Source organism: Hyperolius riggenbachi, chromosome 3, assembly GCF_040937935.1.
Source record: "Hyperolius riggenbachi isolate aHypRig1 chromosome 3, aHypRig1.pri, whole genome shotgun sequence".
NCBI classification, from domain to species: Eukaryota; Metazoa; Chordata; class Amphibia; order Anura; family Hyperoliidae; genus Hyperolius; species Hyperolius riggenbachi.
The window spans coordinates 455,048,162-455,070,862 of record NC_090648.1 but is presented as its reverse complement, the minus strand read 5'-3'; the positions used below and the strand labels follow the sequence as shown (position 1 = coordinate 455,070,862).

The 22,701-nt window shown below is 46.3% G+C and overlaps 1 protein-coding gene across 1 annotated transcript in view; it reads right to left on the bottom strand.

The window, feature by feature from the left end:
• The window catches only part of MTPN (myotrophin), a 99,501-nt gene extending 78,664 nt beyond the window's left edge, over positions 1-20,837 (bottom strand). The window contains exon 1 of the mRNA XM_068277894.1: positions 20,666-20,837. Coding sequence (XP_068133995.1) covers positions 20,666-20,737 — 72 coding nt within the window. The 5' untranslated portion in view covers positions 20,738-20,837. The remainder of the gene's footprint in view (positions 1-20,665) is intronic.
• Positions 20,838-22,701: the final 1,864 nt, after the last annotated feature.

Here is a 22,701-nt window from a genome sequence, read left to right as displayed (position 1 = left end):
GATCGGTCCTGACGGAAAATCTAGGTCGATCGGCTGCAGCCAGCAGATCGATGGACCATAGCGTTGCATTGGATCAAATAGTGCAACGCTGCATTTCAATGGATTTCACACTGATCAGGTCACAGGACAGTTGGAACTGTGCCTCATGCTCCGTCACCTCCTTTTAACCCAAAAAAAACAAAAATCATGCAAAAAGGTGACTTTCTGCATGATTTATCTGACTGTCGATTTTTTTTTTGCCCAATGAGTGATCGGGGAATCCTTGCCCGTTGGGAGGCGCCGTTGTGAGGTTTCCGATCCATCTTCCAGGGGCCCCAGGTGAGCATTCAGCTTTACAGGAATCCGGGAATTCTGGAGGAGGAGGTAAAGAATGCTACCATCATGCTCATCTGGCATGAATTAAAATTCCTCAAGAATGCAGAAACCAGAGCAAATGTATTAAAGCGGAACTGTAAATTGCTACAAATAAAAAAAAAAAATAAAGTCTAACTTACCTGGTGCTTCTGCCAGCCCCCTGCGACTCACTTTTTTCCCTGTAATGTAGGTTGACTTGTAAGTCGTTCTCCATTGTGCCCTGGCCAAGCGTATCCTAGTACACTTTCCTGTAGCCAGGAACGATCTGCGCAGGCACAGTATGGGAAAATCTCCACTTGGACTTGAAAAGACATGAGAGAACACAGACTGAGCTATAAATATTCCTGAGCAAAGCCAGACAATGCTCAGTCGGGGATTGTATCAGGTCTGATAAGAAACAAGCTGTGCAGTGCAGAATGAAACAGAAAGCATGTTACGTGTTTTCTCTAATGTTCCCACTGATCTATATGGTAAAATACATGAGGGTGCTTCATCTCTGGTTCCCTTTAAAGGAATACTGTAGGGGGGGGGGGGTCGGGGGAAAATGAGTTGAACTTACCCGGGGTTTCTAATGGTCCCCCACAGACATCCTGTGCCCGCGCAGCCACTCACTGATGCTCCGGCCCCGCCTCCAGTTCACTTCTGGAATTTCTGACTTTAAAGTCAGAAAACCACTGCGCCTGCGTTGCTGTGTCCTCGATCCCGCTGATGTCATCAAGAGCGCACAGCGCAGGCCCAGTATGGTCTGTGTCTGCGCAGTACACTCCTGGTGACATCAGCGGGAGCGAGGACACGGCAACGCAGGCGCAGGGGTTTTCTGACTTTAAAGTCAGAAATTCCAGAAGTGAACTGGAGGCGGGGCCGGAGCATCGGTGAGTGGCTGCGCAGGCACAGGATGTCTGTGGAGGACCATTAGAAGCCCCGGGTATGTTCAGCTCATTTTCCCCCGACCCCCCTACAGTATCCCTTTAAGCAATTTACTGTTTTGCTTGAAGTATTATATTCTGACGCGCTTCTAGCACACATAACCATTCGGATAAGTGAACACAACTTAATCTCTTATCTATGCTTAATTTGGTGACCGTACCACACACACATACTACATCGGTAACAGGGGTGTGGTGCATTTTACTGACAGATAAAAGCAGGGGCATACCACAGGTCTGCAGTTAGAGTCAGGGTGCCTCAGGGTCTCTTGGGGTGTGTATCCACAGCTATGTAGCTGCTTGTATCAGTATCATCACGCTATAAAGGTGACTTAATGCTCACAAAACAGGACTGTTAAAGGGAACCTTAACAGAACGGGGGGGGGGGGGGGGGTAAAGAGTTTCACTTACCTGTGGCTATTACCAGCCCCCTGCAGCAGTCCTGTGCCCTCGGCGCCGCTCTGGAATCCTCTGGTCCCCCGCTGTCACTTAGTTTCGTTTTTAACGACTCACCAGTCGGCCTGCCGCCATGTGTATTATTGGTCGCATTCCCTACTGCAAGGACTGCTGCAGGGGGCAGGTAAGTGAAACTCTTTACCCCCCGTTCAGTTAAGGTTCCCTTTAAGCAATGTACACACAATCTCTCGACTTGACTCACACCATCGTTTGTGATGATCTTGGTTGAATATCTAATGTCCGTACAGATGTCCAACAATGTCATTTAGCAATAGGTAATGATTGATAACAAGATGACCAACAAAAATAACCTTTCAGTCTTGACCCGTCCTCCATAGAACATAACAAGCAGAACTGCGACAAACAGGAGACAAACATTTTAGGGGAGACAAAAGTCATTCTCACAAACACTGAGGAAGACCAGTCTAGGGCACAGAGTTGACACCCTTCATGTTTGGTTAGTGCTACAGTACGTTTGTGCTGCAAAAATCACCGTTCTGTTATTGTTTAAGATACTAAAGATTTTTATAAAGGAGGTCAAAAGTTCTCAGCTTCATTCACACAGCATTCATTGACTTCATTATTGAAATGTTTCTGGTTTATTTCATGTACAGTTTTTAGAGCTCTCAAATTAAAGGGGCCCTGAGCTCCTTTTAAAACAAAATTTGCACTTACCCTGGGCTTCCTCCAGCCCTCCAGTAGGCCACGAAGTCCCTCGGCAAAGCTCTTGATCCCGCTAGCAGCTTCGTTAATCGGCGACTTAAGCCTGATGTCAGCAGTGCGAGTCCCCACCGCGCATGCTACGCGTCATCACGCCGGCCGACGTGAGAGTCCAGTACATGCATGGTTCAGTCTTAGAGAACCGCACATTCGCAGAACTCTCACTCCGGCGGGCATGATGATGCATAGTCGGCCGGTGGGGACTCGCACAGATGACTTTAGGATGAAGCTGCCGATTAACCGAGCCACCAGCGGGAGCAGGAGAGGAGCCAGGAGGACGCATAAGGGACCTCGTGGCCTACTCCTCAACTCTGATTCCCCAACACAAAGGAATTGATACACACACACACAATCAATGGTGCACACGGCCTTAATTGATCACCACTCCTGCACCGCCCCCCCAATCGACGTAGTTTCCATCCTGTCCGAGCGATACTTTGGATTTTTAGTCAAAAAAAAAAAAAAAAAAAAGTTGATCGAACTGAACATATAAAGGAATCTATTCCCATCTGATTGTATCACAGTTACTGAATCTGCAGGGAATCTAATAAGAAAAATATTGATGCGTGTGTGTGTGTGAGTGTGTGAACCTTAAAGGGGGATTATCAGCCACAAAATCAAATTTCATGTACCCACTGCTCTGTGTTTATTATGCAGCCTGCAACCTGACACTGCATTGCAAGCGCTCCAATCCAAATGTTTCTGCTGTAATAAATCTCATCTAAGTCAACCTGGCTCTATTTGGTACACTGCCAATGAGAAGGAAGCTTGTCATGTCCATTCCGACATTCCTGCTCCTCACTGATTGACTGAGGGCAGTGTAGTGTGAAGCTGCTGAAATATGATCTACGCTGTGCTCACGTCTTTACAAAGCAAACTAGATATGACAGTGCAGTTTCTAAGAGTGGGAAAAAATAAGTAAAAGGAGAAAATTATATCAGGATTGGCTTCAGTCAGAGGCAGTAAGATGGAAAATGCCTGAAACCGTTTTCTATTTACTATATAAAATTCCCTGAAATCAAAATGTGGACAGTAAAACACATTATGTATTATGGATGTCCCTGGTGCTTTTAAGGCCCAACAGAAGTTTTTGCTAGGCTTCCAGAGCAACTCGACTAAACAAGACACTGCAGCCCACTTGGGGTCATCGGACTGTGAAACCTTCATTACAAAATGTGGCATTTACAATAATGCTTAATAATGAAGGACTACACTCTGCCTAATGAGTGAAGGTATCAGATCAGAAAAACATTCCAGAATCCCACTTTAGAACCATCCAGAGGATTAGTGTCAACAGCAGCCTTGCCAACAACCTCAACATCCTGGCATTCTTCCAGGGCACAATACTGAAGTACAAGCAAACGAGAGGACTGCCACATTAACGCTACTTTATCCTTACAATTACTTTTGAAAAGAACAAAAATAAATAAATGAATGAATGAATCCTGCTCTAACTTGGATTTGAAAGTGTAACGCCTGTGCAACGTTAGAACATAAAGATCATTATTCATGCGAGGAGAGCTGGTTGCATGCACTCACATGAGAGCGTAAGAAGGATTATTACATCTATTCTTGGAAAATGTTGCTTCACAGAGCGGCGAGCGCTCCAGCAGCTGAGGGGAAAGAGTAGCTGCTGCTGCTCAGTCACTGTGGTGAAAGATTTCTCAAGGAAGGACTTTGAACTATACCTTTCACTTCAGGTCTAATTACACAGATGTCCAGCTTAAACGGATACCGTAGCCCAAAAGGAAATTTTAAAACAGGGAAGAAGGCACGTGTGGTGGGCTCTCCTCATGCCCACCCCTCCCCTAGTTCCTCTGTACTGCCCCTCCGAAGCTACTTCCTGGTCAGGAGGGTCAGTGAAGACCCTGCTGCCTGGACACGCACGGCCTTGATGGAGAGTCTGCAAGCACACTACGTAACTGATGCGCAGAATGCTCCCAGCCAGGGGCGTATAATCAAAGACGTGCATTGCCGGGCAGCGCCTGTGCAGCCTTTGCAGACCCTCCCAACCAGAAAGTAGCTTCAGAGGGTCGGTACAGAGTAACGGAGAAGGGGGGGGTGGGGCATGAGGAGAGCCCACCACATGCCTGCTCCCCGTTTTTAAAATTTCTCTTGGGCTAAGGCAGCGATCTGCAAACTTGGCTCTCCAGCTGTAAGGCCCCATTCACACTTGAGCGTTTTGCCGCCGATTTTGGCAAAACGCTCAAATGCTAGCAGTTTTGAAAGTGCTAGTGTAATAAAACTCTATGGGCCCGTTCTTACTTGGGCGATTTGCGCAAATCGCTGCAAATCACCCATGAAATCGCGGAAAAATCACTCATGGAAAACGCCGGCAAAAATCGCTGGCGTTTTGCGCTTTTAAGTGTGAATGGGCCCTTAAGGAACTACAAGTCCCACAATGCATTGCAGGAGTCTGACAGCCACAGTCATGATTCAGAAAGGCAAATGCATTGTGGGACTTGTAGTTCCTTAAAGTGAACCTCCAGACTAAAAATCGACTCAGCAGCACTGAAAAGGCTTGGTGTTTCTTTAACAGTTTCACAGCATCAAAACTTTGTTTCTCTTATACAAGCCTCATTTTTTAGCTGCACAGAAGAAAACTGCCCGGGCAGTTTTCCCCTTATCCTGTGCAAAGCATGAATGGGATTTCTGATATTCTCGTTCTGCTGTTTTGGTGCAATTTTTTTTTTTTTTTTTTTTTTTTTTTTACATTTTGAATTTGACATTTGAAGCCTAGCGTGTGCAGCTGGGAGGGGTTATCAGGACACAGGACAGTTGGAACTGTGTCTCCTGCTCCTTGTCACCTCCTTTCAACCAAAAATATGGTTGCCCCATGACAAAGATGGCAGCCCTCATGAAATCACAAACATTTGCCTGTTCTTTTAAAACAGGGTGGGTAAAAGTTTATATTACCTATCTATTCTAATTAACATAACTAATGTAACTTAATAACAGTATGTTTGTTTAGGCTGAAGTTCCCCTTTAACAGCTCGAGAGCCAAGTTTGCAGATCACTAGGCTAAGGAATCCTTTACCACTGCTAAAACACCTGTGCAGAAAGTAAATCCGCTTATCAGGGGATATAGCTACTTCCTGTTTACAATACTTTCCTCTGCTTAAATTACATTTTATGCACAGTCCACAAGAACTGAACTGGTAAGGAAACACTATACTTTGTGGAAAAGGGTGGAAGAATAGAAGAAAGAGACCAGGATTTTGACAAGCTGTACTGCACAATTCTGTAGTGAAAAGAACCACAATGTTGGTGGGAAGAGGAAAAGATAACCTATACAAGAGAACTCAATACACTGAAGGCGCCCTAAAAATATCATTGTAAAGACTTCCTGTTGAGGGCCGGCAGTGATGAGAAGAGGAAGGGAAAACAACCAGCGGTATGTGGATCCAACATGAACCATACCTCTGTGCTTACCTCAGGTAGCTTTGGGTCAGGTGTGGTTAAAGCTAACCATATACTATATACAATTGCTGACCTACTGCATTGCGCCACTCGATAATTGATCACAGCTCAGTAAAAATCTGAACCAATAATGATTGGGCACCTGCTGCTCAATGCAGAACAAAAACCCAGCCATCAATCGTGCATGACTCCAATCTGCAGCCCCTGTTAATCAAGCACCAAGCTAGAGCTTCACCCAACTCTGCTAAACAAGCTTCTGAGGAGAACACTGTAGCCTGGATCTTGTATCTGAACTGTTGTCTGCAGATCAGCATGACTGACTTCTCTAATCCTTTTCCTTCCTATTGATGACTAGATTAGCCTGAACATGCAGATAGCTGATCACAGATAGATTAGGGATGATTACAAGCCTGCTGCAGAAAAAAAGAGAAGGGGAGTTGAAATGTGACAAATCACAGAAAACAGGTCTCCAAGGGCTCCTCCTGTTAGTCCAAGGGAGCAAAAACAGCTCACATTAGGCAACGCGTATGGCTGTGTTGTCGGGACGCAAGCGCACTCGATCGCACGCCATCCGCGTTGCGCTTCTGATCCTATTCATCACAGTGAATGGGATCAGCGATGCGCTTTAGAAGAAATGTGTGCGATAGCGCATCGCACTGCTGCGCATAGTCTGAATGTCAGAAGTGCTCTCTATGCACTTCTGATGTGATATCACACACCATACGCGCTCCTGAAATACGCACGGCAGGGAGTATAGTGTGAACGAGGCCTAAGGGCCCTTTCACACTGGCGTGGTGCGGCACATTGCCGTACTGGGGATTTTAAAACAGTTGACGATGCAACGTCGCGGCGCACATGCGTGGAAGGGTAGTTTTGAAATACGCTTACGTGCACTTCTGCATACCCCAAAGCAGGAAGTGACCGCAAGCATGAGTCACTTCCTGCTCGGCCAGATGGGGAATAACGCAGTGTTCCCCCATAGGCCTGTTTTTTGGCAGTGTGGTGGGCGTGCTGCACCACTAACGCCAATTTACAGTGTGAAACCGGCCTAAAGCTTTGTACACACGTGATTACTGTCACCTGGCAGGGTTCAAGAAACAATCCTTTGTGTGACAGTTTGGAGCCTGATGCTAACCTGTTACGTGTCGGGTAGTGGCGGATCGGCAGCGATCGCGTCCAACACGCAGCTAGCAAAGTGCTACCTGCGTGTTTAAAAAAAAAAAAAAAAAAAAAAAAAAAAGGGGGGGGGGAGGATTGTGAAAATCGGCCCAGCAGGGCCTGAGAAATCCACCGCGGCAGTAATGGACGAACTGAGCTCGTCATTACAGACAAGGTGGTTAAGAGATGTTTTGTGGCCGCGCGCCACACACACACACACACACACACACACACACACACACACACACACACACACACACACACACACACACACACACACACACACACACACACACACACACACACACACACACACACACACACACACACACACACACACACACACACACACACACACACACACACACACACTTTACTTATTTTATTTGGCTGCCTGAAAGAGTTAATATTCAGACATGGAAGTGACTGCTTCTGTCTTGCTGGTACCATGAAATATAGTAAACCTCACTGATGAGCTAATTACAACCATAAAAGTTTTCCTAGCAGAATTCAACTTCTTAGTGCAGTGAGAGATTTAAAAAAAAAAAAAAAAAGCCTGTATTTCAAGTATTTTCACTCAGGAAAACTTAATAGGCTGCCACTGAGCAGTGACCAGAAAACATTCAATTTACGTTGTAAATGTTTGAATATAAATCAACACCATGGGATATCTTAAAAAAAATTAAAAAAAGGAGTAGGAGGATAACTACATTTATTTATCTCATCAGTTTATTTTCACCTCAGGTTCACTTTAAAGAGAACACGCACAGAGGCACGTTTTCTGCCTCATGACATGCCTCTGTGTCCCCCACACTTTGTGATCTGTCCCCCCACCACTCCCTATCACCCACCAAAATTTGCGAGAATAAATAGAGGGAAAAGGAGAGGGATTTCCTGCTCAAAACGCCCACTAGGGGGCGTTCCCTGCAGACTTTCCACAGCTGCCATTGGGCAGCTGTCTCCCCCTGGCCACTCTCCCGACTCCCTGCACGCTGAGAGAGAATCTTGCTCTCCTTCCAGCGTATGTGAATTTGCATGGAAAATTTGCGTGGCGAAAACGCATGCAATTTTCCTATTTACATAACATGCGAATCGCACACTATGCTTGCGGTGTGCGAATTCTGATGCCTCTGCTGTGCAGATTTTTTTGCTAGTGCAAACAGGCCCATTGACTTGTATTGGTTATGCGAATCTGCATGCCGAACATGCATGCAAATTCGTGCTAGTGGAAACGGGCCCTTAGGCTTTCACAGGTAGAAATCCTGTCTTGAAGCACATAACTAGAAACAAGGATTTAGTATCATGGGAGGGCTGCTGCTGCTTGGATTGCATTATCCTGCTATACAGACTGAATTTTCTGTTGTGCAGAAGTGGCCTATGTCTACACTATTGACTAAGTACTCAAAGTGTTACATCAAATAATCAACAGCTTCTACAATCAAAACCAGGCTCTGCAACTGAGTGCAGGAGAGGATAGGACAGCACTACTGGCTGGAGTGGGGGCTTTACATATACTGGTGATGTAGAGTCTGTACCCCATTTTTCTGCAGCATACAATATATAGTTACAGCACACACAGTACCTGATAGAAACTAGCTGTTCCCTGTACTTGTACTACTTGTACTAGTAGCTGATTATCGCTCTGCTGGGCCGATCTCTCCATCAGAGGTAATTTTACAGCTGCCTGAAGCGCAGCCACCGAACGCACCCAGCATCACACGCAGGCTGTCATCCATAAATGAATGAGATTAGCTAAATAAAGCATGGCGATGCCCCGGGTACTCTGAGTATACAGATTTAAGCATTATGTGGAGAGTCACCGGAGCAATCGGTTATAGAACACCATCAAGAGCAAGGAATAGGGAACATTTCATACAGAAGCCACATTCGTGTATAAGGAGGCAGAGCAAACGAGTTCTTCTCATGCTCGCGCCAAAATGCTTTCCTAGAAACCATCATGAATGTAACCATTGCAAAACTGGCCACAGTGGTCAATGACGCCCTATCCTGTCTGACGAAAGATCTGTATGTGTTGCCTATGGCAACCACTCTCCTGTTCACTGCAGCGCACAGCTGTGAGGAAGGAGGACTAGAAAAATGGAATTGCTACTTTAGCTGAAGCTCAGACTGTGTGACTGACTGAAGCAAGGAAAGGGTTAACTAGATGACCTCAGGTAAAAAAAAAAAAAAAAAAAAAAAAAAGACAGAGCCTGTCATAACAGGCTGTCTTAAGGTAGGTTTGGGCAGGGGTTTTAGGGTAAAATACTACAGTGGTGTAAAAATAGCGCAGGAGATTTGGGCGCCACCATAGACCATAATAGGAATTACAGCTATAGCAGCGCTCAGTGACTGAATTGGGCGCTGCCAGATGATGGAGCACAAATAACTACAAGAACATTAATTCGGCCGCCAGCAATAGCTGGAAGCAGAATTAAGTCTTTCCCCCACTATACATGGCGGTCTGGAGGGGAAATGGTATTTAACGTCTCCGGGACTTGTGCAGCTGTGCAGGAGCAGGGTAAGCCATTTATCGGCATTCCCTTGTGCCGAAATCTCCCGGTGGCCGCCTTCCACGTTCACTAAATACTTACCTGTTCTGGCATCATCCCTCCAAGCAGATGATGGCTCCTCCCACATCGGAGATGTAGCCCTCCCCATCTGCATTGCCGTGGCACCGCGCCAGCTCAGCAGCCGCTGCCTTATTGGTGGCTACCAAGCTAGAGACAGGCCATGGCAATGTAGGCAGAGGATCCCAAAGAAATTCGGTAGACTATGGAAACATGGCCACGACTGGTTTCCTAAGGGGAAGGGGGGGGGGGGAGGAGCATCACCTGTGACCCAATGACAATGGATCAGGTAAGTATTTAAGCCTACGCCTGGGGCTCTGTTATTTTTACCGGAGCTACTCTTTAAGGTTACAAGCACTTAGCAGCACTGGAAGATGGCATTTGCACAGTGATTTTCCAGCATTCTAACCGGATGATCGATGTCCAAGTGAGAGTAAAGTTCTGCTTCCGTAACCATCACATCAGTTCAGCTCCACTATGAGGTTATCACTTGCATACCTTGTTCATAAAAAAAACTTGGCCAATGCACTGAGTTCCAAAAAGTTGCCATAAGACCTTATCAACTGAAGTTCTCCAAGGCAGAAGAACAGTGTAATAACCAAGTAATCTAGCAAACTTAGCTGGGGCTTGCCAACTGAATAATTGAAATAAAGATTGCCCATTGTAGGTTGGAAAGGAAACAATGATGGGTTTCCCCCCCCCCCCCCCTCCCACACACACACCACAAGTATGGCCCTGTGATCCTCATAACAAACAGGGACAACAGGCATGGTCATACGTGTTCCTCACAATAACAAGCATGGCCATGCCAAGACACTACCACCACAACCAGCCACCTTTCCCAACAGCATAGATGGACAATCAGAAACCCACAAAAACAAGCATAACCATGCTCCTCCCCACCACAAGCATGAGCATGCTTCCCACCCAACAATAAGTGTGACCGTGCCATTACCCCCTCTAGTGCCCCCAGCAAGCAGCATGACACGGTCTCCTATCTCCCCCCCCCCCCCTTTCCTGTATAGTTACCCGTTATTTACTGTCAGATCTATTATTTTAAACATCCGATCTGATTTCCGATCGATTTCCGATCATTTTTCCGACTGTTTCCCGTTAACTTCTATTGGAAATCGATCAGAAATCCGATTGGACATGTTGGAAACAATCGATCTGACAGTAATTCTGCCAGAAAATCTCAGTGTGTACCTAGCATTAGAGGCAGATAATCAGCAGGATAGCCAAGAAGCTGGTATTGCTTAAAATGAAATAAATATGGACCTCTCACTACAGTTGTCTTAACAGTAGATGTTTTAATTCTTGCCAGGGTCATACCAGTGAGGTTTTCGAAAAGGTTAGTAAAATTGTAGTTGTGTGCAGCACCCTTGAGAATTTTTTATAATACAACCAGTTAGCGACCACATCTGAAGAACTGCCCTATCACTAGCCCTTTAGCTAGGTTTCCTATGATATGCTAAGGTCATAAACCTCTTCAATAGGATTGGAGACAAGCACTAGAGTTGCAACCTCTGAAGAACCAGCTTTTTCCTGGAAAGCACCAACAGCACAGGAAGTTCTGAATAGAGTTCCTCATGCGTAGAAGATTGCATGGATAAGCAGTAGTCTGATCAAATTTATAAGACTCTGCTTTGCTGGTCATGGGTCATTTCTGTCTGCTGTATAGGCTAAAGCAAAGTAGTGATTTAAGCCAGTAAGAGCCTTGCAAACTCATCTGATTGATGCTTCTCTACGAGTTCGCTAGTTCAGACGCTGACAGACACTCCCTTTCCATAAAACTAATCTGATGCAAACAATCTCACCAAAGTTAGTCATTTAGGAAAGTCCATGCCCAAAGACTGTCCAAGAGAACGACAAATGACTAGAAAGTCAAGAGACATCAGAATGTCAGATGATAGTGGTTTGCTGCTGTCCCCAGTATTTGTAGAAATCCAACACATATGCCAGATATTTCATTGCAACGCATTGCACATAAACTGTCATTGGTGCCTTGGTCTCTTAAAACATCCGATAAAAGTTAAGCCTTTATATGGGTTTTAGAGATCAAATGACAGTCTTAGAGTGCCTCTACGATACTCCTGCATTGTTGTTCGTAAATGTGATCAGATGACAGCAGATGTGTCTGCTGACAATACCTGGCCTGTACTGCAGGTGTACACAAAGCTCAGAGGATTCCTGAGATGAAAATTAAGTGTCCCCTTTTACTTACCTGGGGCGCATTCCAGTGCCTCTTCCTTGATTCACTGTGCGACCAGGTGTGGACCCAACACTGTGCAAGCGCTGGCATGACGGCATGCCTCCTTGATCACACGCCCATTGCCGGGAGCGTTCTGCGCATGCATTAAGACTTGTAACCGCACATGCGCAAAATACTCCCAGCCACAGAAGGAGGCGCTTCCAGTCCAGCGCATACACAGTAGTGTCACTTAACTAAGTTGCACACTTTATTGGGCAGCACATCGGTCCTAAAGGAAGAGGACCAGGAGGACAGCAAGAGACCTACAAAACTACAGGGGCTGGAGGAAGCCCCAGGTAAGTAAAAGAGGACACTATTTTTAACTCAAGTGTCCTTAAAGTTTAATCAATCGATTTTTAGAAATAAAGATTAGATACTTGCCTCTGTAGTGGGAAGCCTCTAGATCAGGCATGGGCAAACATGGCCCTCCAGCTGTTAAGGAACTACAAATCCCACAATGCATTTGCCTTTATGAGTCATGACTGTGGCTGTCAGACTCCTGCAATGCTTAGTGGGACTTGTAGTTCCTCAACAGCTGGAGGGCCAAGTTTGCCCCTGCCTGCTCTAGATAGTCCAAAGGCTTTTATCTTTTCACACCCCACTCTGAAGGGACTTTCATTCCCACCTCATCTGTGACTAATCGCCACTCTAATTTGATCTCTTAGCTGTGTCAGCTCAGGAATCTCCTCTGCCACAGCAAAGCAGCTATTTTTTAAACACAGGATGTTATCCCTATGTCTGCTTCCATGAAAGCAGGAAGTAGACACTGCAGATTTATCGCAGGATTTGTATCAGCTGTAACAAAGACATGTTTTTTCTTGAAATTTAACAAAATTTGGCACATAAGGCTAGATAACCCTAATATATAGATATATCGGTACTCCGTCAGAGCTGATTAGTTTGACTATCTTCAGTTGCCCTTTTTCTTCTGCACTTTTGTGTAGGACTCCTCACATGATGCTCCAGTATTGTATTCTAGCCTCCCCGTTAAACTATTTTGGATTGTCAATATTTGTTGGATTCTGTATTGTCAATACTTCAATAAACTCTTGGTCAATTACAAAAAAAAAAAAAATAAAGTCTTGCTTAGCTAAAACTTCTACTAGGAAGCAAGCCTTCAATGTATCCAACAATTCATGTGCATTACAGCACAAACGTGTTCCTAGATCCTTCTGGCTGTAAAAATGCAGATGACCACAGGCAGCTAGAAGCATGCAGAATCCAGCAGTCACACACATCTAATGGGATGCAAAGATGCCTTCCTGAATATTACCATACGTGCTCAGCAGGTGGCTGAAAACAAACTAACACCAGGACTAATGAATCTTTGATGACATCTCTCAAACAAGAAGTGGAAAAAGGAACAAGCGATATTTACATTTCTGCTTCATTTGACTAGTTATATTAGTCAAGTCACCAATGACTTACTAATGGCTTCTCTCACTCATAACCAACAAAGAACACAATAAAATTATATTATGTGCATTAGCCCCATCCGTGGGGCAGAAGCTGGTATACATAAATCAAAGTTTCTGAAGCTGATCCGTTTTCACCATTTAAAATGTGCAAATTATTCATTGACTAGTCAAAACCTCTGCCTGCTCGATAAATCAAATTAGCCTCAAGTTGGCAAAATCTTTGCTTGTTCCATACATGGCTCCAAGACTTCTCTAGGGCAGTCCCCACTCTCTGAAACCTCCTTATCCCATGAAGCTTGCTCTACAAACCTAACTTTCCAGTCTTGCCTACTGAGGTTCGGCTTAGGGCCCATTTCCACTATCGCGAATTTGCATGCGTTTTTTCGCATGCAAATTCGCATAGCAATACAAGTGAATGGGACTGTTTCCACTTGTCAGGATTCCTTTGCGTTTTTCTGTGCAGAAAAAATTTGCATGGCAGAGCCATCAGAATTCGCATACCGCTCTGCGAATCGCATACAATGTATTTAATAGGAAATTCGTATAAGGTTTGGGAATGCAAATTTTCATGCGAATTTTCATGTGAATTCGCATTGAAACAATGGAAAAGCACACCAGCACTGCCATGGTTAAATTCGCATACATCGTCATCCATGCGAATTCGCATGAAAATTCGCATAGACCCGCATGCGAAATTCGCATCCGAATGCAAATTTTTACCGCGGTGATTCGCACCGCACAAGTGGAAATGCAGCCTAAGTCCCAACTCTTCATTCCTAATTTAATCACATTCTCATTTCACAGAGATGTTTCAACGCCACTTAAAAATAACTCAAATTGAGAGACAAATGGACGCTGCCATATTTACTTCCTTTTAAACAATACCAGCAGCCTGGCAGTCCTGCTGTTCTTTCTGGCTTCAGTAGAATCTGAATCACACATCTGAGGCCAGCATGCAGCTAATCCAGTCAGACTTCAGTCAAAAAAAACTCAGATCTGCATGCTTGTTCAGTGTCTATGGCTAAAAGTAAGAGGCAGTGGCGCAGCAGGACAGTCAGGCAATGTGCATTGTATAAAAGGAAATAACTATGCAAGCCTCCAAATGTCTTTCACCTCAGGCTCCCTCTAAAGAGAACCCAAGGCAAAGGTCAGGTTCAAAAACACAGTCACTTAAGGAAAGGGAAACTTCTGGTTCCTAATGAGGCTTTCCTCACATCCCTCCAATCCCCCGATGCTGCTTGTAGACCCTCCAGTTGTTCCTCCGCTCTGCAGCCACGTGAACATGGCCGAACCTGCAAAGTAGCATGGAGCCACTCGTCTGGTTTCCTGCGCACGTGCTTGATGTGGAGTGGGGCCCCAATCAGATTACAGTCAGTAATCTTTGGAGGGTCTGCACTCTGTGACAGATCTCTAGTGTTTGAACTTCAGCTGGTGTCACATGCCCAGGAAGATAACACAGGGAGGAGGAGTTCCGTGGCATGAAGTAAACCACCGGACACGGGAGGATAGCTGCCAGTGGGACAGGTGAGAACAGCACTCTGCGTCAGTCATCGCCATATGGAACGCCATCAGGGACGTTTTCCTAAGCCGTTACTAAGCAAGCAAAAAAAATGTCTGTCCTGCGCAATCAACATCGATTTCAGATGGAAATTGACCAGGCAGCATTTGTTACAGATTTCTGTCAGATTCACAATGACCGAATCTGCCGTATAGGTGGTTAAAAATCGTCTAGCTTTACTAGGGCCAGTATTATATGTATCTATGTTTATCTCATGTCATATGTCCCTTCAGGTACATGTTAAAAAGTATAAATCACAGATTGTGATCTGAATGGTTCTGGCAGGGCTGTGGAGTGGGAGTTGGAGTCGGGGCAATGTTGGGTACCTGGAGTCGGAGTCGGTTGTTTTATAATCTGAGGAGTCGGATGAGTTTTATACCAAATCCATATCCCTGGTAAGTATTAGACTAAGGAGTCGGAGCAATTTTGGGTACCTGGAGTCGGAGTTGGAGTCTGATGGCAGACTGAGCCATGAGGAGAGGAGAAATTCCCCTCACACTTGATCAGTTAACTCAATGGCCTCAATTCACTAAGATCATGATGGAGATAATAAGGCAAGAGAAAAAAAAAATTACCTCCACATAAGAGAGAGTTATCTTATCTCTTCATTCCTTAAGTTACCTCCTCTGTAGTTATTTTACCTCCTCTGTAGTTAATTTACCTCCTCTGTAGTTAATAAACAGCCTGTCTTTAACTCTGGAGTTATTTTAAGGATTGAAGAGTTAACTTAAAGACAGAAGAGTTCACTTTAGGTTTGCCTGAGGTAAAATGTTTCCTGAATACTACATGCCTTATCACCATGGTAACAACTCTAGAAGAGTTATTAAAGACAGGAGATAAGCTTAGTGAATTGAGGCCTATGTGTACCTCTGTGTGTGACAGAGAGAGAGCTACCAACAGCTGCAGCTCATGTGTCCTGTGTTTCTGACTGAAGTGTCTGAAGAGAGCAGAGGAAATGTAACTGTCACAGCTTTTCATACTGTTTTTGCTTTCAGAGTTAGATATGTTTGATATTTGCTTTCTGTGGTCTGATATGCAACTCTGGCTGTGCATTGAAGCAGACACCCCTTCTGCAATTGATTTGTCCCAATATAGCTAAATCCCACCCTCAATAAATTACAGCTTTTGCCTCTGATATTTAACATGAAAAGTAGGAAAATGTTTACACAGCTACTTAGACATTATTTGTACATTGTCATTTTAGAAAACTCGGGTATTGATAGTATTCCTTTAGGCTGCTTCCACACAGGGACGTTACAGGCGCACATTAGTGCAGCCTGTAACGCTCCCCAACACACAGCAATACAAAGTCAATGGGGCTGTTCACACTGCCCACGTTGCGTTACATGTAACGCTGCACGTTCAGAACGTGCAGCATACTATAGCGTTCCAGCGGCTTAAGCCGCGTTAGACTGTTTGCACATGCTCAGTGTTGGGGCGGAAAGGAGGCGGGGAGAGGCCGCTACGTAGCCGCGCACATGGCTACTCAATATGCACTGCATTGGTGGCCGCTGATTGGCTGGCGGTACCACGTGATGCGGAGTGTTTCACTTTCCGCATCACATGGTCCCGCCGGCCAATCAGCGTCAATATCACTGCCCTAATGCGGAAAGAGGCGCTTAACGCGGCTCTCTCAACGTCCCCTACCAACACCGGCAGGCGTTGCGTTAGGGGACGTTATGCGACCATAACGTCCACTATAACGCAACGTCCCGGTGTGTAACTAGCCTTAATGCCAAATATCAGTCCAGAAAGCTCAGGTTAAAAAAAAGGTCTATTTTGGAACAAAAACAATTGGGCGGAAGGAGATGTTCATTTCCTCTGCATCTGATGGAGGTCCCTTGTTCCCCAGCAAGACAAGAGTCCCCATCCGGTAGTGCGTGACATCTGTCCCATTTTTTCCGTCACTGTATTAAAAAGTGGGTGGTGGCCTGTCAATCAAAGCCACTGCCAAATGTTACTATACTGCAGTTCTGGAAGTGGTGGGAATGGAATCCATGTTGGAAGCTGGTACTTCAATGCTGTGCCAACAGGGTAGGGGAAAAAGGACCTGCCCTAGAAAGAGGAGGATCAAAGCCTGAATGGAGCCTGCTTTGGAAGAGCTGTCTGACCTGCTCAGTCAAACAGCTCTTCAGACCTACTCATGTGCTTCCAAGAATGAGTGTATTCCTACAACACATGCACGAGTTTGGCTCAGACGCCAGGGCTGTGGAGTCGGTACAAAAATCATCTGACTCCAACACCGATTCCTTAGTTTATGAAACCACCACCTCCAAGTACCAAAATTGCTCCAACTCTGACTCCTTGATTCCACAGCCCTGATCGCTGCACCTTTGCAGAAGCATGGAGTGACTCTTGCACAAGGTGTCCGGCTTACTGCGCAAGCTTAGCCACGACCATGCGCAACCCGGATAAGATTACGGACAATCCCTTATCGGTAATCTTTGGAGGGCCCACGAACAGCAATGAGGGACCAGGGGACCCCATGGGAAGCTTATTTAGGATCTAGAAGGTTCCATCTTATTAGGCAAGTATTTGATTTTGTACCCGAGCTTCGCCTTGGGTACAATTTAAATAGGAAGCACCTTTTGGCAGTTCACCTGCTCTGCACTTGGCTAACTTATATGAGCAGAGGGAAATGACTTAACGTCATAAATAAGAATGACATTACGAGTAGGCTACTGACAAGTTCTGCTTTGTTTTTTAAGTATATAATTATCTAAGGTGGCAATTCTTTTATTAAGCTGTACAGCACACCCACCGCAAACTATAAATATATACTACCAAAAATTGTGTCACGAACATCAAACCCCAGCAATTCTGTCTATACAAATCTCATGCCTGATCTGGTGCAACGATGAGTAAAAAACCCAAAAAACAAATTTTAGGGGCCTTAAAAAAATAAAAAAAAATAAAAAAATCTCCACAAGCTCTTAAAGGTTTTTTTTTTTTTTTTTTTTTTTTTTATTTGTTACAAAACCGCCATGAACAAAGATGGGTGTTGAACAACTTAAAATGTACATTATAGCAAGCTAACAATTTCTAAAAGTGACACGTTCAAATTGCTACTCCTTACCACCTTGGCAACTGTGCTCTCAAATTTTTGGAGTACTGTTGCTATGACACTATCCAGAAACTTCTACCTTGCTGCATGGTGCAGGAGACACTGATACATCATTTCAACACCTGCAATAATCTAAAGACTGGAAACAAGCTCTGACATGCCTATCTCTCCTTTTCTGTTAGGCTGGGTTCACAAGGAGCATTCACAGTGTATACGCTCAGGATATGGTGCAGACCCTCACCTCACTTACATATGCACTCTGAGGCCCAGTGCACACTGGGCGGATCCGTCGGCCGCATCCGCTTGAAAATCCGCGTGGCTAATATATCTCTATGGGCTGGTGCACACCGGCGGTTTGAGGTTTTTAGCAAGCTGCAAACATGCCTCTTGCTGCACGTTTGCGGTTTGCTTAAAACCTCAAACCGCCGGTGTGCACCAGCCCATAGAGATACATTAGCCACGCGGATGCGGCCGGCGGATCGCATACAAAATCCGCTCGGTGTGCACCCGGCAAATATCGGCTCCCTGCTCCCAAAACCGCTAGCGTTTTGACGATCTGCTAGCGGTTTTGGTGTGCACTGGGCCTTAGGCATCCGATCTACTGCCACCTGTCTGGTCTACTGCAGGGGAGAAGCAGCAGTATAGAGATTGGAGCCCCAACAGAAACATTATGGGGTTCCTCATTGTATTGCAACATACAAATGGGCAGTTACAGGCAGGCCCTCATCCCTCCTCCTCCAGGCACAGAGGCAGTAGTCACCTCCACCCAACCGTCACTGGACACAGTGGAAGCAGTGCCTCATTCCTCTTCCTTCAGGAACAGTGATGACAGTCCCTCCTCCCTACTCCTCCAGTTACAATGACCATAGTCCCTAATCCCATACACCTACAGGCCGTGACAGCAGTCCCACCTACTCCTCCAGGCACAGTGACAGCAGTCCCTCAGCCCTACTCCTCTAGGCACAGTGAAAGCAGTCCCTCATCCCTACTCCTCTAGGCACAGTGAAAGCAGTCCCTCATCCCTACTCCTCTAGGCACAGTGAGAGCAGTCCCTCAGCCCTACTCCTCCAGGCACAGTGACAGCAGTCCCTCATCCCTACTCCTCCAGGCACAGTGACAGCAGTCCCTCATCCCTACTCCTCCAGGCACAGTGACAGCAGTCCCTCATCCCTACTCCTCCAGGCACAGTGACAGCAGTCCCTCATCCCTACTCCTCCAGGCACAGTGACAGCAGTCCCTCAGCCCTACTCCTCCAGGCACAGTGACAGCAGTCCCTCAGCCCTACTCCTCCAGGCACAGTGACAGCAGTCCCTCATCCCTACTCCTCCAGGCACAGTGACAGCAGTCCCTGATCCCTACTCCTCCAGGAGGATACAGCAGTCCCTCATCCCTACTCCTCTAGGCACAGTGACAGCAGTCCCTCAGCCCTACTCCTCCAGGCACAGTGACAGCAGTCCCTCATCCCTACTCCTCCAGGCACAGTGACAGCAGTCCCTGATCCCTACTCCTCCAGGAGGATACAGCAGTCCCTCATCCCTACTCCTCTAGGCACAGTGACAGCAGTCCCTCATCCCTACTCCTCCAGGCACAGTGACAGCAGTCCCTCATCCCTACTCCTCCAGGCACAGTGACAGCAGTCCCTCATCCCTACTCCTCCAGGTAGATACAGCAGTCCCTCATCCCTACTCCTCTAGGCACAGTGACAGTAGCAACACCTCCGCCCCTCACACAGTGGTCTTCTCCTAAGCCACAGTAACGGTAGTCCTGCCCATCCAGATACAGTGACAGCAGTCCCCCCCCCCCACCCAAATAAAAGCAGTTTCTTATCCCTCCTCCTGGTTGTGACAGCAGTCCTCTCAGTTGCAGCGACAGCAGTCCCTTATCCCTCCTCCTTCATGCACAGTGACATTTGCCCCCTGAGGCACATTGACAACAGTCTCTGATGCCTTGTCCAGACACAGTGACAGTAGTCCCTCACCCTTCATACAGTGGCAGCAGTCACTCATCCCTCCTCCAGGCAGTGACAGAAATACCCCCCCCCCTTCCTCCCAAGCACAGTGACAGCAGTCCCTCCTCATCCCTGCTTCTTCTCCACCAGACTCGACAGCAGTCCCCCAAACAGTACCCCCTCCTCCTCCAGACACAGTGTCAACTGCAGTTTTCCCCTTGGGGTCAATGACTGCTCAGCCTCCCCTCCTCCAGGGACAGCTCAGCCTCCCCTCCTCTAGCCTCTGAATCCCCCCCCCCCCCCCAGTTCAGACACAGGGACAGCTCAGCCTCCCCTCCTCCAGGCACAGGGACAGCTCAGCCTCCCCTCCTCCAGGCACAGAATCCCCCCTAGTTTAGGCACAGTGACAGCTCAGCCTCCCCTCCTCCAGGCACAGAATCCCCCCCTAGTTTAGGCACAGTGACAGCACAGCCTCCCCTCCTTCAGGCACAGTGACAGCACAGCCTCCCCTCCTTCAGGCACAGTGACAGCACAGCCTCCCCTCCTTCAGGCACAGTGACAGCACAGCCTCCCCTCCTTCAGGCACAGTGACAGCACAGCCTCCCCTCCTTCAGGCACAGTGACAGCACAGCCTCCCCTCCTTCAGGCACAGTGACAGCACAGCCTCCCCTCCTACATGCACAGTGACAGCACAGCCTCCCCTCCTACATGCACATAATTCCCCCCCCCCCCCCAGTTCAGGCTTGGTGACAGCTCAGCCTCCCCTCCTCCAGGCACAGTGACAGCCCTTCCCTCCCACTCATGCGGTCTCTCGGTAATTCTCACCGCGGAGATAAGCTCCTTCACGGCATCCAGGTCTCCACACTTCAGGGCCCACATAAGCTCCTTGTCGGACATGGCGGCGAGTGTCGGGACTGGCGGGAGGAGACACAGCGGCAGCCTCTATCTATCCACTTCCCACACACTACCGGGCCCTCCCGCTGCGTGCCGCGTCACCGCGTACAGCTCAGTATGTCACTGCGTACAACCTGTTTACATCATCGCGCACCGTCCACGGCGGCCGTCTCCTAGCAACTAGCCTGCATGTCGTATCCATATACTGTAATCTATGTAATCAAATAAATAATTTCGTATATATAAACATAGCTCCCAATTGTACATCATTTGGAACCCAATCACTCTGTCCCTCTTTCCTCCTCATGTATTCCTCTTTCAGGTCTGATTTAAAGATCTATATAAATATGTGTATTTTACGGAGCTTGGTAGAAAAAAACTACTGAAAAATTGAATTTCATTGACAGTGACTCCAAACTTTATTTGCATCTGAATGAATTTCATTGACAGTGACTCCAAACTTTATTTGCATCTGAATGAATTTCATTGACAGTGACTCCAAACTTTATTTGCATCTGAATGAATTTCATTGACAGTGACTCCAAACTTTATTTGCATCTTTTAACCACTTCACCACTGAGGTTTTTTTCCCCTTCTGACCCAGCGCAATTTTCACCTTTCAGCGCTCCTCCAATTCATTCACCATTAACTTTATCACTATTTATCACAGCACAATGATCTGTGTCTCGTTTATTTCGCCACAATTAGGCTTTCTTAGAGGCCTTGTTCACATTGCGTTTGGCTCGCGTGTCCGTCCGCGTTGGGCTGTTTTTGAGGCGTCTTTTTTTCCGATTCCCGGCGCTTGGGTGGGCGATTCGTTTTTTGTGCTTAGCGGCAGTGGCGTAGCTAAGGAGCTGTGGGCCCCGATGCAAGTTTTATAATGGGGCCCCCCAAGCACTCCATACATAATAATTGATACGGAGCACCAAAGCCTGCCAATGGCAACTACAGTGTCAAGAAGGGGATGGGGGACGGTTTGTTAATGATTACCACTATTCAAAGTATCTATAGAAGTTATTATTATGAGCACAAGACCAATAGAGAGCAAATACTGTAGTTGAGGGAGGGCCCCTCTGGCCCAAGGGCCCCGATGAGGTCGCAACCTCTGCAACAACAAGGGACATTTAATCCACATTCCTGCCACACCCCTGGCCACACCCCCATCACCACCCTAGTCACGCATACCATAAAGATGTCATAAGAAAAATATGTTGTTTTATAATTCAAACCACACTGGTCCTTTCTATGCTGGTTAATTTTCCTTCATATTAACATTTTAAAAGTAGTATTATATCAATTTAAAGGTTGGGAATAAAGTTTAGCGTCAATCTAACACATTTTTTTAGTATAGAAATATATACATACATATATATATATATATATATATATATATATATATATATATATATATATATATATATACACATAGAAAGAGGGACAAAGTCAGGAAAGAAGGACAAATGAGGAGGAAAGAGGGACAGGGCTCCCAAAGAGGGACTTTCCCTCCAAAAGAGGGACAGTTGGGAGCTATGCAACCCCATTGCTACGCCCCTGCTTAGCGGTTTTCTAAGCGTTTTTTTCCGAGTGGATTTGTAATTCACTCCCCGACGCAAGTCAGGAAGTGAACTCTTTGACCCGTAAAATAATAAATACAATGTATTTATTCTTAAAAATGCGAACGCGGTCGCTACACAAAGCGATTTTGTGAGCGTTTTGCGTTGCTCCTTTACTTTCCATTGAGGTGAAATCACCTCAGAAATGGTTCACGTACCGCTTTACTGAACGGACAGCGTGCTGATATGAACCTTCTCATAGACATTAATTGTCCAAGCGGTCGGCGGGCATATTTAAAACCCGCACACGGGCGAAAAAAAAGGAACCATTCGTGGTCCGTTCCATGGTCCATTCAACACAACGGACCACGAATGGTTCCGTAGTCCATTCCGCTGAATGGACAAAAAAATGCA